The 14849-nt window shown below is 43.8% G+C and overlaps 1 protein-coding gene across 1 annotated transcript in view; it reads right to left on the bottom strand.

The window, feature by feature from the left end:
- The window catches only part of LOC147429603 (enolase-like), a 38570-nt gene extending 24000 nt beyond the window's left edge, over positions 1–14570 (bottom strand). The window contains exons 1-2 of the mRNA XM_086495867.1: positions 14467–14570; positions 14080–14143 (exon numbers count right to left, since the gene is read on the bottom strand). Of these exons, the coding sequence (XP_086351993.1) occupies positions 14080–14143; positions 14467–14532 (130 nt within the window). The 5' untranslated portion in view covers positions 14533–14570. The remainder of the gene's footprint in view (positions 1–14079; positions 14144–14466) is intronic.
- Between the last annotated feature and the right edge of the window lie 279 nt (positions 14571–14849).

Here is a 14849-nt window from a genome sequence, read left to right as displayed (position 1 = left end):
GTGGATAGAGACGCCACAAATCTTCCTTTGCAACACGCATTGCAAGAAAAGTATAAAATCATCGACGACCTTCGAGCTCATATGCAGGGACTTCGGGAAGTGCTACTCCACAATGACATGGGATTTCAGGCTCCAGGGAGTAGGGAATATGGCTAGACAAGGTAAAGCATACAAATATAGATTCCTGTTGGGTATGTACAGAATACAGATTCCTGTTGGGTATGTACAGCCACATAGTTCCACCCATTTCATGTGACCCTCTACTCACACTTCTGCCGGATACAGCCAGCCTCAGCACTTTACCTACCATCCTCAGGGGCTTCAGCCATCGACTTCCCTACCAAATATGCAATTGGCATAGAGCATTCCTTGCGACGGCCTTGCTGGTGCACACCGCCATGGCTGTGTTAGTCGACGCCCTAAGTACACTGCAGGCCAAGTGATTCCATCAGCTTCGCAACAAGTGGTAGCTCTTGTCACGGGCCAATTCGTCCAGAGCAATAGAGCTCATCAGCAGCAACCTCCGACTATCAATTTGATGGCTCCTCCACCAGAGGAGGTCATTTCAAGTGCAGCTGTGGCGACGACTCTTTCTCTCGATTGACAAGACCACACTGCTGTGCTCAGCTTTCTTTTGTATATATTGTGACTTCTCGAGTCTCTTTACAGCATAGTGTTACTCTCACCGAGACGGTGAGTGGTTTTGTGGCGGGTAATCTATAGCAAGGCTACAGGGTCGCAAGCACTAGACAGACAGAGTCCAGACAGTTAGTTGTAGATGTTATCAATGTCCAAAGAAACCAAATCCGTCTAATTCAAAAAGAAATTCCAACGCGGAGACGTCATCGAATGTTGAACAACCAGATTCTGCTAAGGATAAAGGAAAATCTGTGGTCAATACGATTCGTGTCTCAGAAGATACGACTATTCTTATGAAGCATGCTCAGTGCAATTCTTCAGTTTTGGAGCCTCTCTCAAAGCAAGTTTTGAGCCTTCTTGGAGCTATCAATGGTCACTCCATCAATATTTTGATGGACAACGGATGTTCAAATAATTTCATCAGCGCTCAGATAGTTCAACAGCTTGGTTTACCAACTCAAAAGACATCTCACTTATATGATATGGAATTAGCAGATGGATCAATTTTGACTTGTGATCAGACAGTTCAACAGTTGCAGTTCGAGATTCAAACTTATGCAAATCAATTGGATTTTGACGTCATGCCTTGATCTTATTACGACATAATTCTTGGTCAGCATTGGTATTCCAATATGATCGAGCAATTAGCTTTCGAGGAAATACTATCAATTTGTTCAAAGATGGACGTGAATTGACTTTACACGGGCTTTCTCATGTGGAAAGAATGATTCAAGCCGTGTACTAGTTAAACGGCATGATACAGTGGATTATGAAGAGAATATGATTTCCTATGCAGATGCAGATATTATTTTTTATGAATAAATGAATTCCTTAACTTCTCCTGAATCAATTGTTGAAGACAAAGATAAGGAGATAGTTGTAGATTCTGAGTCTGAAGACGACTATGCTTTCTTTGATTCTTTACTGTATGATGATATGCCAATTGTAAGTCATGATGTGACACTTTTCTGAAGATGATTCTGAAGAATTTTGAGATTCATTATTGGAAGATGATTACAGTCTCAAGCCAAAATCCTCTCCAGTGATTACTAGAGTTGAAGTTACCCCATCTGAAGAGTACCTTGAGAAGATTTTCTCTTCGCCAAATATTTTGCAGTTACTGGAAGATTTTGAACCAAAAGTCTTACATCGTATGAAGGATTTTGAAGATCAACCTCTTATTGCAATCAACCTGATTATGCCAGATGCCTCTAAAAAGTCTTTGAATAATGCAATGACATGGGATTTAGCAGTCAAAGCAAAAAGGTTTCGCAACAAGCAAAGGTTAAAGACGAAGGTTTCAGATAACTCAAAGATTGAAGATTTTCGAAGATTCAATGCTTTTCCAGAGTTCTATCAACATCAAAAGTCATTTCTTTGACACTGGCTCTCATTTTAAATCGGAGGAAATGTCACGATTGTGACTATGTTAACAGCAATACATCTACTCCTAGTTGCAGATACGCGAAGTGCCATGCCAAGGAGGACCCCTTTGCTTGGATGGTCACACCCTTCGCCGAAAGGACGTGTCTCTTCGCCAAAAGCCACACTCCTTCGACGACTGGTCACACCCCTTCGCTCTACGGGTGCGACTCTTCGCCCAATGGTTGCAGCTCTTCGCCAAAAAGATGTGTCTTTACGTCTAAAGTCGCGTCTCTTCACCATGAGACGTGTCTTTTCATTTATGTCTCTTTGTCTCCTATATAAGGAGCCCTTGTATCACACATTCAATCAATCAACCTCAAAGTCTTCTAGTCTTGTTCCTGAGTTCAATTCAAGTTTCTTAAGTCTTAATCATGAGTTTAAGTACTTAATTAAGAATTAGCACCTAGAATCCTTACATACAGATGAAAAGCCCTTGAGCGGGCATCACGTTTCTGTATTTAGGGGAGAGAGGTGCGCGAGAGCAGAATCATCGCGCTACATAGTGCAAGGGAGAAGGCAAGCTTTCCATTAAAGCTTCAACAGTTGCACCAATTACTCAAAACACAGATTGTAAGTCACAATGAGAGAGAGAAAGAGAGGGGCTTTTTGCGCCAATTCCTGGCTAAGGAGGCTGAGTTTGACTTTCTGAAGCCTTTGGTGATGCCAAGTGTCCACTATGCCTCTTTTGAGTTAATTTCCTAGCACCCACTGACTTATAAGTGTAGCAAGGGGGCCTAAATGACTTTAAACTGAGCCTAGATGTCACAAATACGGAAGCGAAGCTGCTCGCTCAGATAAATATCATGCGGAATTTAAGAGAGACAGCTGAACATGACGTGTAGAGAGAGAGAGAGAGAGAGAGAGAGAGAGAGAGAGAGAGAGAGAGAGAGAATTGACACAATATTAGGGACCAGAAGATGGGCTGGTCCCCCCCCCCCCCCCATCAAGAGTATTCTTTTATCCAGGGAGAATTCGTATACAAGCACGAGAACCCGAGGAAACCCCTCCGTTCTGTAATCTTAGACCCGAAGGTCGTTCCTTCCCGTAAGGGACTTAGGCACGAGGCTGTACTTTCCCGTAAAGGGACTTAGGCACGAAGCCATACTTCCCCGTAAAGGGACTTAGGCACGAAGCTGTACTCTCCCGTAAAGGAACTTAGGCACGAAGCCGTACTTCCCATGAAGGGCCTTCCCATAAGACGGGAGATTCCTGCAAAACAAACCACACAAACACGTGACAACAATTCGTATGGCGAATCCACAATAGATACTTGTCGCTCTTGCGCGGGAAAGGCGACTTCCGTGCTTCGTAGTCTCACGATCTCTTGCGGCAGAGTCTTCTCTTGCTGATGTTGATACCTCCTTTGATGTGGTGCTTTTATAGCTCCCTCGCCACGGCACGAATAGCTGCTCGTGTACAGATCGCGGCCGTTTTTTTTTTTTGGGTTGTTCTACCCGAAATAGGGAGAGAGAATTCGCTGGCTAGTTTTGTTGCTTTATCTTCTAAGTGGCTGTCCACTTATTAAGTGGGCGGCCGGCATATTTTAAAATTGTTCTGAACCTACCCAAAAACTCAATAAAACCTTATAAGTTAAAACCAATGCATTTCACAACACTTCCCAGGCGTCCTTGGATGCAACCACACGCACGAATGCAATGCAAACATAGATTCCTCGCGGGAAAGCGTCTGCCTTCCCGCGATTGTTCTTGCTTTTCGTAAAAAGCTTCATTGAAGCCATCTTTATTCTTGTGCTTGCGTTCTTACGCATATTTTCTTACTCAGTTCGGATTTCCTCCTTAGACCCTTAGTGTGTCCCCGTACCGATGAACCTGTCACCCATCTTGTGACTCATCAGGGACCACCATTACCTGGTCTTCTCCCACCGAACTAACAGGCCAACTCCCTCACGGTGCTTCTTGTCCCCCATCATATGACACACCAGAGTTGTCTGTTTCCTGATGGCTTTTCTTACAGATCTGTGATTCCTTAACTTATTAGTTAACTTGTGCACATTTCTTATTAAGGTCCTAATTCTAGAAAATAGAAATTAGAAACAAAATAGTCAAATTAGTTTCATCCCTCTCACTTATAAACAGTTGTCCTCAACTGTAGAGGTCCAATTGAACTGCCGGGGAGAAATCGGAAAGATTCCTAATCTTACTCAATGGTGAGTTGAGCTAGTCCTTTCTCAAAAGAGAGCTTAAAAATTAATTTAAATAAAATTCAAGAATTTAATACTTACCTTACCGGTTCATGTCCTTCCTCTAGTACCTCAAGGATATCCTTCAGCATTCATCAAACTTACGAGCCATGTAAGAACTCGTCATTCGCATCTTTCCAACAGATTGGAAGTTTCCTTATCCGAGAATCTGTTAACTCAATTCCACCTTCTCAATCCCGAGAAGAATAATCCTCCTAGAAATCAATCTATGCATCTGTCCTTGCGCATAATCCTGCGTTGTTAGTCCAGAGGGAATTAAACCTCTTGTGTCCTCCCACATAGGGAATGCCCAAATCATAAGAGTATTAATTTCGATATCTTCCTTCACAAACAAGGTCTTCGATCACCTTAAAGAAGGTTCTTGTTTCGGGCCGTCGCTCAACGTAGGCGAACGGTTCCAATCCAAAGATTCCTTGGGCACGGCGGCACTTCCTTCCAATCTTTTTCTCCTGTAAGTTATTACCACTAGCGGTGTTCTAGTGACGCCTACTAGCGTCTCTTCCTTGCAGAGGCCATCCTTGCAAGCATCTAGGATTCCTCGCAAAATCTTAGGCAGATAAAACTCTAGCCATACCATTCTGTGAACATAAGTTCAAACTTGGCCCACTTAAGGATAAATTTTACTCTTACAAACATAATAGTTCGAATTTATTCCAGCAGCGTGTAAATGCTACTTGACCTGCTCATGGAGAAACATATACCGCAACCAAAAGTTGCTTCTGTAATGGTAAAAGCACATAGCATACTCAATGATCAATGATCATCAGAAAACCTCTCCTCCGTAGAGAAACTCAAATTCCTTCTACCGAACACATCTCAAATAGAGATTCTCGTGTCGGAATATCCTTGCGCATAAAAAGGCGCTCAAGAGAGTATAACAAACTCTCATCCAGTTCCTTGGCATAGGTCTGCATCTTCGTGTGTTATCCATGTACTCAAAGGTGTACCTAATTCTTAAGCTGTGTTAGAGTTTCTGTGAACCTGGGAAGTTTCCTTCCCTTTGTAAGATCCTTACAGCGAAGACGCTCAACTTGATGATCACTTGGCTCGATCTTAGAGCAAAACCCGCTCATCAAATAATCTAGGATTTTAATCCTTGGATTCCTCAAGCACAGGCCGTAGTCGTCGCTTGTTCCTTCCCTCCTAAAGAGAGTGTTCATTCATTTGTGCGAAAAGCACTACCATGTCCTCCCTGACCAGGTAGGGGGTGTGGGCTTAAAGAATATTCAAGCTTAATGAAAGCTTTTCTTTGCTTGGAATCTCGGAATGGTTCCTTCCTTTATGCCGTCCTACTCAAGGCATGGCATCCCTGCAACGCTTTTCTGACTCTGTTTCCAGAGTCCTGTTCCTGCAGAGTAACTCCGCTTTCTTGGACACGAAGTCCTTTCCTTCGGAATTTCAACTTCCGGATCACATCTTGAGAGTCTACCTCTCTTCAATCCGTGGATATGCTTCCCGAACTTGGGTACGAAACCCTTGGGCTGATCTGGCTCTAGTTCCTCAGAGCACTTTTATCCTGCAGAGGCTCATGCCTTCCTCTGCTCCTACTCCCTCACGAAGAGGAAGTACACCTGCAATCAAATACTTAGAGATCATAACATAAAAATCGTACCTTCAAAGTCACGACGCTCGTAACGCAACTCGGTTCTCGAAAAAGCAATTCCCCGGAAGAGATCTCTGCATAGAAAATCCTCTCTTCCAATCCTACACACAAAAGAGGTGTGTTCTCGGGTTCCTTCTCATAAATCAGCCCCGTCTACGACGTTTATGGGCTGAAAACAGAGAAAAACAGCAGCTTGTCGCGATGAAAACACGCTCCGTAGGCACTTCTTCACGAGGGAACTCGCGCACTGGGTCTTGACGTCATCTGGTACACTTGGGGCAGCCATGGGCATCACCGGCAACGTCTTCTTTATGGCTGAAATCTGCAGCAGCATCTCTTCCTTACAAAGATTGGTCTTCCCTTACCGGGTAGGGAGTGTTGGTTTGTAAGGTACTTAAGCTTGATAAAAGTTGTTCTTTGCTTGAAAGCTCAGAATGGTTCCTTCGTAATTTCCTACCCGCATTAGCAGGCAATTTGTTGGAGAACTACCGGATACCAGATCAATCATGGGCCTTCCAGATGGTTAAGCAAAGCAGTTCATCGTATAAAACAATGTTCTGACTTGACCCTACTCTCATAAACACTCGAGAGTGATTGTCCTGGTTAGACACGTGCATATGTCGTGCATAAAAGCAATACGCATTTTATGAGTTCCTCAAAGATTTAACTTTGATCAAAGATATGCCCTCTCACTTAAAATTTGAGGGTCAAAAATTCAGGAGATAGATTGAGTTCTGTTACTCCAAACTTTCTCCGGATAGCAATGTATCCTTCGAGGAGAGGTAACAAAAATTCGTTGTTTCTGTGTTCAATGGTTCTCGTCCCACTGCGGGGATTGTATTTTTATGTACATCAAGGTGTACACTTTCAGCTTTTATTGCTGACTCCACCATCTGCTGCAAAGTATCTCGCAGATGGGTTTACAAAATTCGGACAAAAGTCCTTCGTTAAATTTGTTCATCTTTCCTTCCTCAGAGAGGATCAAGAATGGACCTACCTTGGCAAGAGTGAACCACTACTTGCTTTGACTCGCTCGTGTTCCTATTGGCAAACCAATCCCAATCTTCTTGAATGCCCTCCTCAAAGCGTAGAGGAAAAAAATTTGTCGGAGAATTCAGCCTGAATTGTTGTTGTAAGTTCCTTGCAGAGCTTTGGTATACCACCAAGTACTTGCAATCCCCTAGAGGTGTTTGGTCACATGCCTCACCTTCGACACTTGTCAGAAATTGCCATTTGCAAAGGCAACTTCAAACTGTTGAATAAAAGCAGTAGCTTTCAAGACATCTTCCCTTCCGTCAAAAGTATCAAGCTTGACTGGAGTGTTCCTAGGTCTAGAGACCTTCTTCATATCCTTCCCGAAATGACGGGATTTCTTGGCTATGGTTCTCGATTGATGTTCATGGATATCTTCTGGGTTCTGAAGTATCTTGAGCATTCCGCTTCTCAGATTCTCTAGTTTCTTGAGCATCATGCTCTTGTCGCCTTCTCAAAAAATCCCAAGTCTTGTGTCGCCTTCTTGCAGAGAGAATAAAAAATTTCCAACTCTGCGAGCTTTTCCTGCAAGACTTAGGTTTCCGCCTGCTTACTTCTCTCTTGGCTTGTCATGGCTTCTTCCCGTATCTTCCCAGAGTCGTCCTCCTTTACAAAGAAAGAGAGGAGTCCATGCTCTGATACCACTGCCACAAATACGGAAGCGAAGCTACTCACTCAGATAAATATCATGCGGAATTTAAGAGACAGTTCAACATGACGAGGAGAGAGAGAGAGAGAGAGAGAATTGACACAGTATTGGGGACCAGAAGATGGGCTGGTCCCCCCCCCCCCGTCAAGAGTATTCTTTTATCCAAGGAGAATTCGTATACAAGCACGAGAACCCGAGGAAACCCCTCCGTTCTATAATCTTAGACCCGAAGGTCGTTCCTTCCGGTAAGGGACTTAGGCACGAGGTTGTACTTTCCCGTAAAGGGACTTAGGCACGAAGCCGTACTTTCCCGTAAAGGGACTTAGGCACGAAGCTGTACTTTCCCGTAAAGGAACTTAGGCACGAAGCCGTACTTCCCGTGAAGGGCCTTCCCATAAGACGGGAGATTCCTGCAAAACAAACCACAAAAACACGTGACAACAATTCGTATGGCGAATCCACAATAGATACCCGTTGCTCTTGCGCGGGAAAAGCGACTTCCGTGCTTCGTAGTCTCGCGATCTCTTGCGGCAGAGTCTTCTCTTGCTGATGTTGGTACCTCCTTTGATGTGGTGCTTTTATAGCTCCCTGGCCACGGCACGAATAGCTGCTCGCGTAGAGATCGTGGCCGTTTTTTTTTTTTTTGGCACTGTTCTACCCGAAATAGGGAGAGAGAATTCGTTGGCTGATTTTGTTGCTTTATCTTCTAAATGGCTGCCCACTTATTAAGTGGGCGGCCGGCATATTTTAAAATTGTTCTGAACCTACCCAAAAACTCAATAAAACCTTATAAGTTAAAACCAATGCATTTCACAACACTTCCCAAGCGTCCCTGGATGCAACCACATGCACGAATGCAATGCAAACATAGATTCCTCGCGGGAAAGCGTCTGCCTTCCCGCGATTGTTCCTACTTTTCGTAAAAAGCTTCATTGAACCCATCTTTATTCTTGTGCTTGCGTTCTTACGCGTATTTTCTTACTCAGTTCGGATTTCCTCCTTAGACCCTTAGTGTGTCCCCTTACCGATGAACCTGTCACCCATCTCGTGACTCATCAGGGACCACCATTACCTGGTCTTCTCCCACCGAACTAACAGGCCAACTCCCTCACGGTGCTTCTTGTCACCCATCATATGACACACCAGAGTTGTCTGTTTCCTGATGGCTTTTCTTACAGATCTGTGATTCCTTAACTTATTAGTTAACTTGTGCACATTTCTTATTAAGGTCCTAATTCTAGAAAATAGAAATTAGAAACAAAGTAGTCAAATTAGTTTCACTAGACACCCTTTTACTGCTCGGATTCCACTGTCGGTCAGCCTAACCAACTCGTGGCAACAAGGCCTTCCCGTCTGCAGGTGAAACTCTCAACTGTCGACCGTTTCACATTGGCCACACCATGTGCGGACATTTGTGACTTCAAAAAGAGGGTCCCAAAAATTAAATAAAAATCGTCAAAAAGAAACCAACAACTAAGGTTAGCAGTTGCCACGTCCTCGTTTACAGTAATTAGCAATTGCCACGTCCTCGTGACAAGGCCCACTCACTTTTAATGGCCAACTCTGAGAATGATATGAGTGAGCCATGCTAAGATCAGGCAAATATCAGATATCTCTCTCAAATACCAAGAACAAAAATAAATCCCTCATCCTAGAAATATGAAAATGGCCAAAACAGGCCTGAAATTGGCAAAGCGCAAGTGCAAACCCTTAATGTGCTTGAAATCCCAATCATGCAAGTGTACAGGTGGCGAACCACAACCAAGGGCTAGTGCACGTGAGATGAGTCTATCACCAAAAGCATCTAGTAGGTGAACAGAATGCTCCAACCCCCCCCCCCCGGTTACGTCCCCAGATATCAAGATGGTGCTCTTACGGTTTGAGAAGGCACACCTAAGGAAACGAAGGGGAAAGGAGCAGCTTTTTCCAAAGCTAAGTATGCAATACTATGGCCCTTTCCAAATTCAAGAGAAGATAAATGATGTATCCTTCAGACTGAAGTTGCCAGATACTTAGGAAGATTCACAATGTTGTTCATGTGAGTTTATTGAAACCTTTCAAGGGTGAGGTACCACTTGACAGGGAGCCTGAGGAGCACCCTGAAGTGGAAGAGAGCGAGGAGATTCTCGTTCTGGAACAAATACTAGCTCACCTGGAAAGGAAAGTAAAAGGTAAAGTGAATGGCGGTTCTTACTTAGTCAGGACCTCTTCGGCATTGGATGTGAAGTGGATGGAGAAAAAGGACCTAGCAAATACTCCTTGGATATTGGTTTACCTTGAGGCTTCCGGTCTAGTTTTGACTATTCCGAGAGATCCCGCGGATCAGCAGGGTTAAATATGGAGCAAACAGGACTGCACAAGAGGGAAGTCACTCCGCTCCTTTGTCACAAGTTACCCAGATGGAATAAAGTCACTGATTTCTTTTGGAATTCAGGGGTACTGACGAGCTGACAATATTCTACTGCACGACTTTATGAAAGTAGTACTTCGACATGGGAATTTCTGAAATGATTCTGATTTACGTATCCTCTCTCATGTGAGTCGTAAGTGCATGTTTGAAAGACGAAATGACTGCAGCATTTCGGTCTTGAGATTCCATATGAGATGGACATGATAGCAATAAGAATTAGTCAATCCTACATTAATGAGATCCAGTGTTGATCTAGATGCGATTGCTAAACACGTTGCCGAGAGATCATGGTCTGAGATCTCGATGAACTTCATGCGATTTGATTTGAATGTGATGTGGATGTTCAATGCCTATTGTCTTTGTGCAAGTGCTAGATTTGTGTCGTCTAGTGCATCAATACTTAGAGTCAATGTCTATTGAGCTGGTTTATGGCTTATGTCTCATTTTGCAGGCGTAATCGAGGACGATTACAATTCTTTCAAGAGGGGGGTATGTCACAAAGTGATGACGTGGTATGACCACTCGAACAATTGCCATGGCAAATGAAATTGTTTATTTTATAAGTTGTCCCAACTTATGGGGGTTCTGTTCGAGGGGGCCCACGGGGACACAGAGAATAAAAGATCTATTGCGAGTAGCTGCTTACGTGGCAGAATTTTGAAAAACGTGCTGGCTGGCAAGTTGTACGGAAATCCGCGATTTGCGCTGGCTGTTTTTGCAATGCTAGCTCTTGGACCAAGTGCTTTTGAGAACTAAAGCTTTTCATATACTTCTTTTAGTCTTTAGAAGGCCTCGAGCCAATAAAATTGTATCAAGGGCCTCTTTGTTTCTCAGATTGGCGTGGGAGCATTGAGCAGAGAGGACCACCGAATTTGTACTTTGATCGATTGTTAATATAAAAATAAATACCGAAAGGGCCACCAAACTTTGGGGCCAATATCTCTGGGCACGGAACTACGTCGAGCCGTGTCGAGTCTATTGAAGTGTGAAGTAAGTTTAAGTGATTTCTCATTTGTCGTGCCAAATTCTCGACTTGGGATGCCCAAGTTTGTTACAAGGTAAGTAACCGAAACGTGCTAATGTTTTCATTCCCTTCTGGCTCATATGGCCTAGTCGGATATGCCACAACTCAGTAAACGATAGCTCGACTATGGATATGCAATCCTCTTTTACATACAAAACAAACATAGAATAAACTGCTCCATGCTTCTAACCTCTGAGAATCACACGATTTCCCTTCCGAATTGACTGAACCATTCCTAAAGGTGGTCGTGTAACCCAAGTCGTCAAGTTGACGGGCAGATATCAAGCTCTTCACTAACTTGGGGATATGTCTGACATTCTTGACTATAAATACTGTGCCATTATGCAAAAAACTAGTTTGATGTCTCCAACACCATGTAACTCAAGCTCATAGACATCAGCAATGTAAGGTGCAACAGAAGTGTAATGCTCACAAACAAAGTGAATGCTATTGTGAATGAAAGTGCTGAGAATGAGAGACAGAGAGATACGACACCAGACGGTTCTCAAACCCTCCTCCAAGGGCCCCCTCTCTATGGCAAGAGAGGTAATGTGCTATAGATTGCACAAATCTGGTGCAATGGACTTGCCGACGATGTCGACAACAATGATGACAACGACGAGGACGGGCTGAAAGATGAAAATGCCAGGGCTGCAATGCTGAAATCTGAGAAACGCTGATCTGTTGCTGGATACTGACACTGTGTCGGCCAGGATGACGATGGCGACGACTCAACGACGATGCACTGAAAACGAAGATGCTGAAATCTGAAATCAGCGGGCTGAAACTGAAAACACTAGCTGATCCGACAGTTCCGTGAGGATCTGCTGCGGGTAGGTGAGATCTGTGAAGCTAAGGGTTGAATCTGCAAGGCTAAGGACTGAATATTGAAAACACTAGGCTGTGTGGTTGGATCGGGCTGCCGATGACTGAAAACGCTAGGGGAATCTGCAACTCAAAAAACGTTGGCTGACCTAGAACTCCAATACGCTAGCTGATCTGGATCGCTGAAAACGCTAAGGCTTTCCGCCGGTCTTGCTGAGAGGGTGCACTCCAAGTTGCCGGAGCTTCTTCTGTTGCCTCTTCTGCCTGTAGTGAGCGCCCCCCCTCTACTTATATACCTGGACAAAAGCAATCTCCCCAACAGCCCCACGACCTTGGAAAAATGGCATAATAATTTAATAAATAAATAAAATGCCTAGAATTGATTGCCCCCAAACTATTATGGAATTTGGGTATACAGCTAGGACAATGCATATGCTGGGTGGTACTGGGTTGTGCAATCAAAGGATATGCAACTACTCTGTCTGGACATGCACGGCCTTCGCACAAGCTCACAAAGGTGCCAGAACACTTCCTAGGCTAACCTGAACCCTAGATCTAAGATAGCTTGTCCACATGCAAATAGGGTTGGATGTGCACGTGACAAGCGAGCTTTATTTTACCACGAGCATGTGCATAGTAGATGCTCACGTGGAAACAAGCTCCAGAATCTATGACCTAATTTTGATAAAAGCTAGCATATTGTGCAACAAGAGCATCTGGACTAAGATCTGCTGCAAAGATTACATCTCAAGAAGTGTGGACCTGAGGCACCTATGCAAACTTACGAGACTCTAGCTCGCAATGCCCTAAACATGTGTGTGCACACGTGCACATTTGTACAATTTTGAAGGAATAAGTCAATTGATACGCACTTTGAGACTTAGGGTAACACACTTCGTAGACTTCAAGGCTAGTGTACTAAACTCAAGAATTGCTTCCCTCATACTTTGTGCACCACCACCAACTTTGTCTGTGAGAGGCAGACCTCATATACCGTAGGTCAATGGACTAGCAAAACTCCAAGAGCCAAAACCTCTATGGGAAGCAGCCCTCTATCTCATTTTTAAGTACAAGGAATCCGGAGAGTTGCCAGTGTTTTTCAGTCCGTCTCCTACAAGCATCCCTGGCTGAAATCTGACACGTCTCCACAGCAACCACAGCGTGTACATGTGACCAAACCTTCACTCTTGCAGTCAAAATGGCATCAATGGCCAGGTCAGCAATAAAATGGGTAGCATAGTCTGAAGCAACATCAAGAACCCCATCATGATCCGTGCGTAAGACCTTATAATGTCCCTAAGAGCCCATACAATGCTCCCAATGGGTCTCTTAGTAAAGCGTGAAAAAAAAAACTTATTCATCCTATCTGACTTGGTGATCCACGTCGAAACCGAAGCATGATAAGTGAATTAGTGAAGTCAGATTTCTCCCAATTGAGATGAAGGAGAGTCTCTCTAGCCTCCACATTTTGTACAAAGAGGGTCCCCACACGCAATCCTACCAGCAATCGGAAGTAATTGTTGGCCATATTGAACCTTTGTTCCTTTTTTCTCTCCACATTAGAGAACCGTTGTCCAAGAAGCATTCCCAAATTTATTTGCCCTTACCAAAAACGAGTCCTCTTTTGTGCTTAACTACGCTCATAACCATCAAGTGTGTATCCTCTCGAACTACTTACTTCACCACTATCCGGAACTACTTGATTTCCTATGTCCAAAACAAAGCTCACAACTATCCTGTGGGCATCAAAAGAACTGCATAAACATGTTCAACATCCTTATGTTTCCACCTTAAAATTCATTCTTCATCTTTGTCGATGAGCTTGCAAGGAGATATAGAGGGCCTCAACTAATCACATAAGACGCGATGTCAAGCAGAAGATTCATAGAATCAATAGCAACTTAACACATGCATGAGCAGATCCGATTGATTATGTCGAAGGGAACCATGCATGTGAATCAATACAAAACTTCTATGCCATTATGCTGTATGAATCATAAAATTCAATAGCAAAGACTCAGAACATATGCAATTCATTGGGGTGATAAATGCACGAAATGTTTGGCTAATCACTTAGCAGCAGCATGTGTAGCTCCAACAACACAACTACCTAAAATTACTTGAAAATTTAATTCCGATAGAAAATTACACACACGGACAGAAGCCCATCCTTTCAAGCAGCAAAATCACAAGTATACTTTTCCAACTCAAATCACTATATTCAAATGGTCTAAAGGGGGTGGCAGCTTACCAGTAGAAGCGCCACTTGGGACTGCAGCTCTATGACGTGTATCATCTGAGAGATACACCTCAACCTACGATAAGCACTAAAATGTGATTTAGACTTTCCAAGATACTTTTTTTTTTCAAAAACAGAGTAAGGTCCCATGAAAAACCCTTTAGCTTCATAACCTCATTGACTCAAAAGTGTAAACAGAAATTACTCTACGTAGACATTTGATACATGCACACTGAAAACACGTACGTGAAGCCATACATCCAAGAATGCATACTCATTATTAGCGAATGCACAGATGGGCGCAACGTTTGTTGAAGGAAAGCAAAAACTTGAGACAACGAGATGATGTAGCTGGATCAAACATGGCTGCTAGACCCAAGCAAAAAAAGGTTGGCGCACCTCCACCGTGGGGTTTCCGCGACTGTCATAAATTTGTCGAGCCTTGATGCAGGAGATGGTTGCCATTGAAGATAGCGTGTGTGTGTGTGTGAGAGTTGGGGGGGGGGGGGGGGGGGGGGGGTGGGTCGGGGGGGGGGGGGGGGGGGGGGGTCAGAAACTATGAGACTATGAGTGAGCAAGGAACACGCAGGAGTTTTAGAAACCCTTAGGTAGTGTGTGCTGAAAACGTGGGCAGCAGGGTTTCTCTTGTTTGACCGCAGCCTTTTACTATCAGACGACGTCACACGATACCAGCAAGTTTCTTTTTGGCCTGATGGTTTCCCTTTTTGCTAACGAAAAAGGGAGAATTATTTTTTAAAATTCCACAATTTTTTGAGTGGTTA

This window comes from Adiantum capillus-veneris, chromosome 22, assembly GCF_014529385.1.
Source record: "Adiantum capillus-veneris isolate H3 chromosome 22, ASM1452938v2, whole genome shotgun sequence".
In the NCBI taxonomy this organism is placed as follows: Eukaryota; Viridiplantae; Streptophyta; class Polypodiopsida; order Polypodiales; family Pteridaceae; genus Adiantum; species Adiantum capillus-veneris.
Note: the sequence above shows the minus strand (reverse complement) of the source record. Positions and strands in the feature narration are given on the sequence as shown.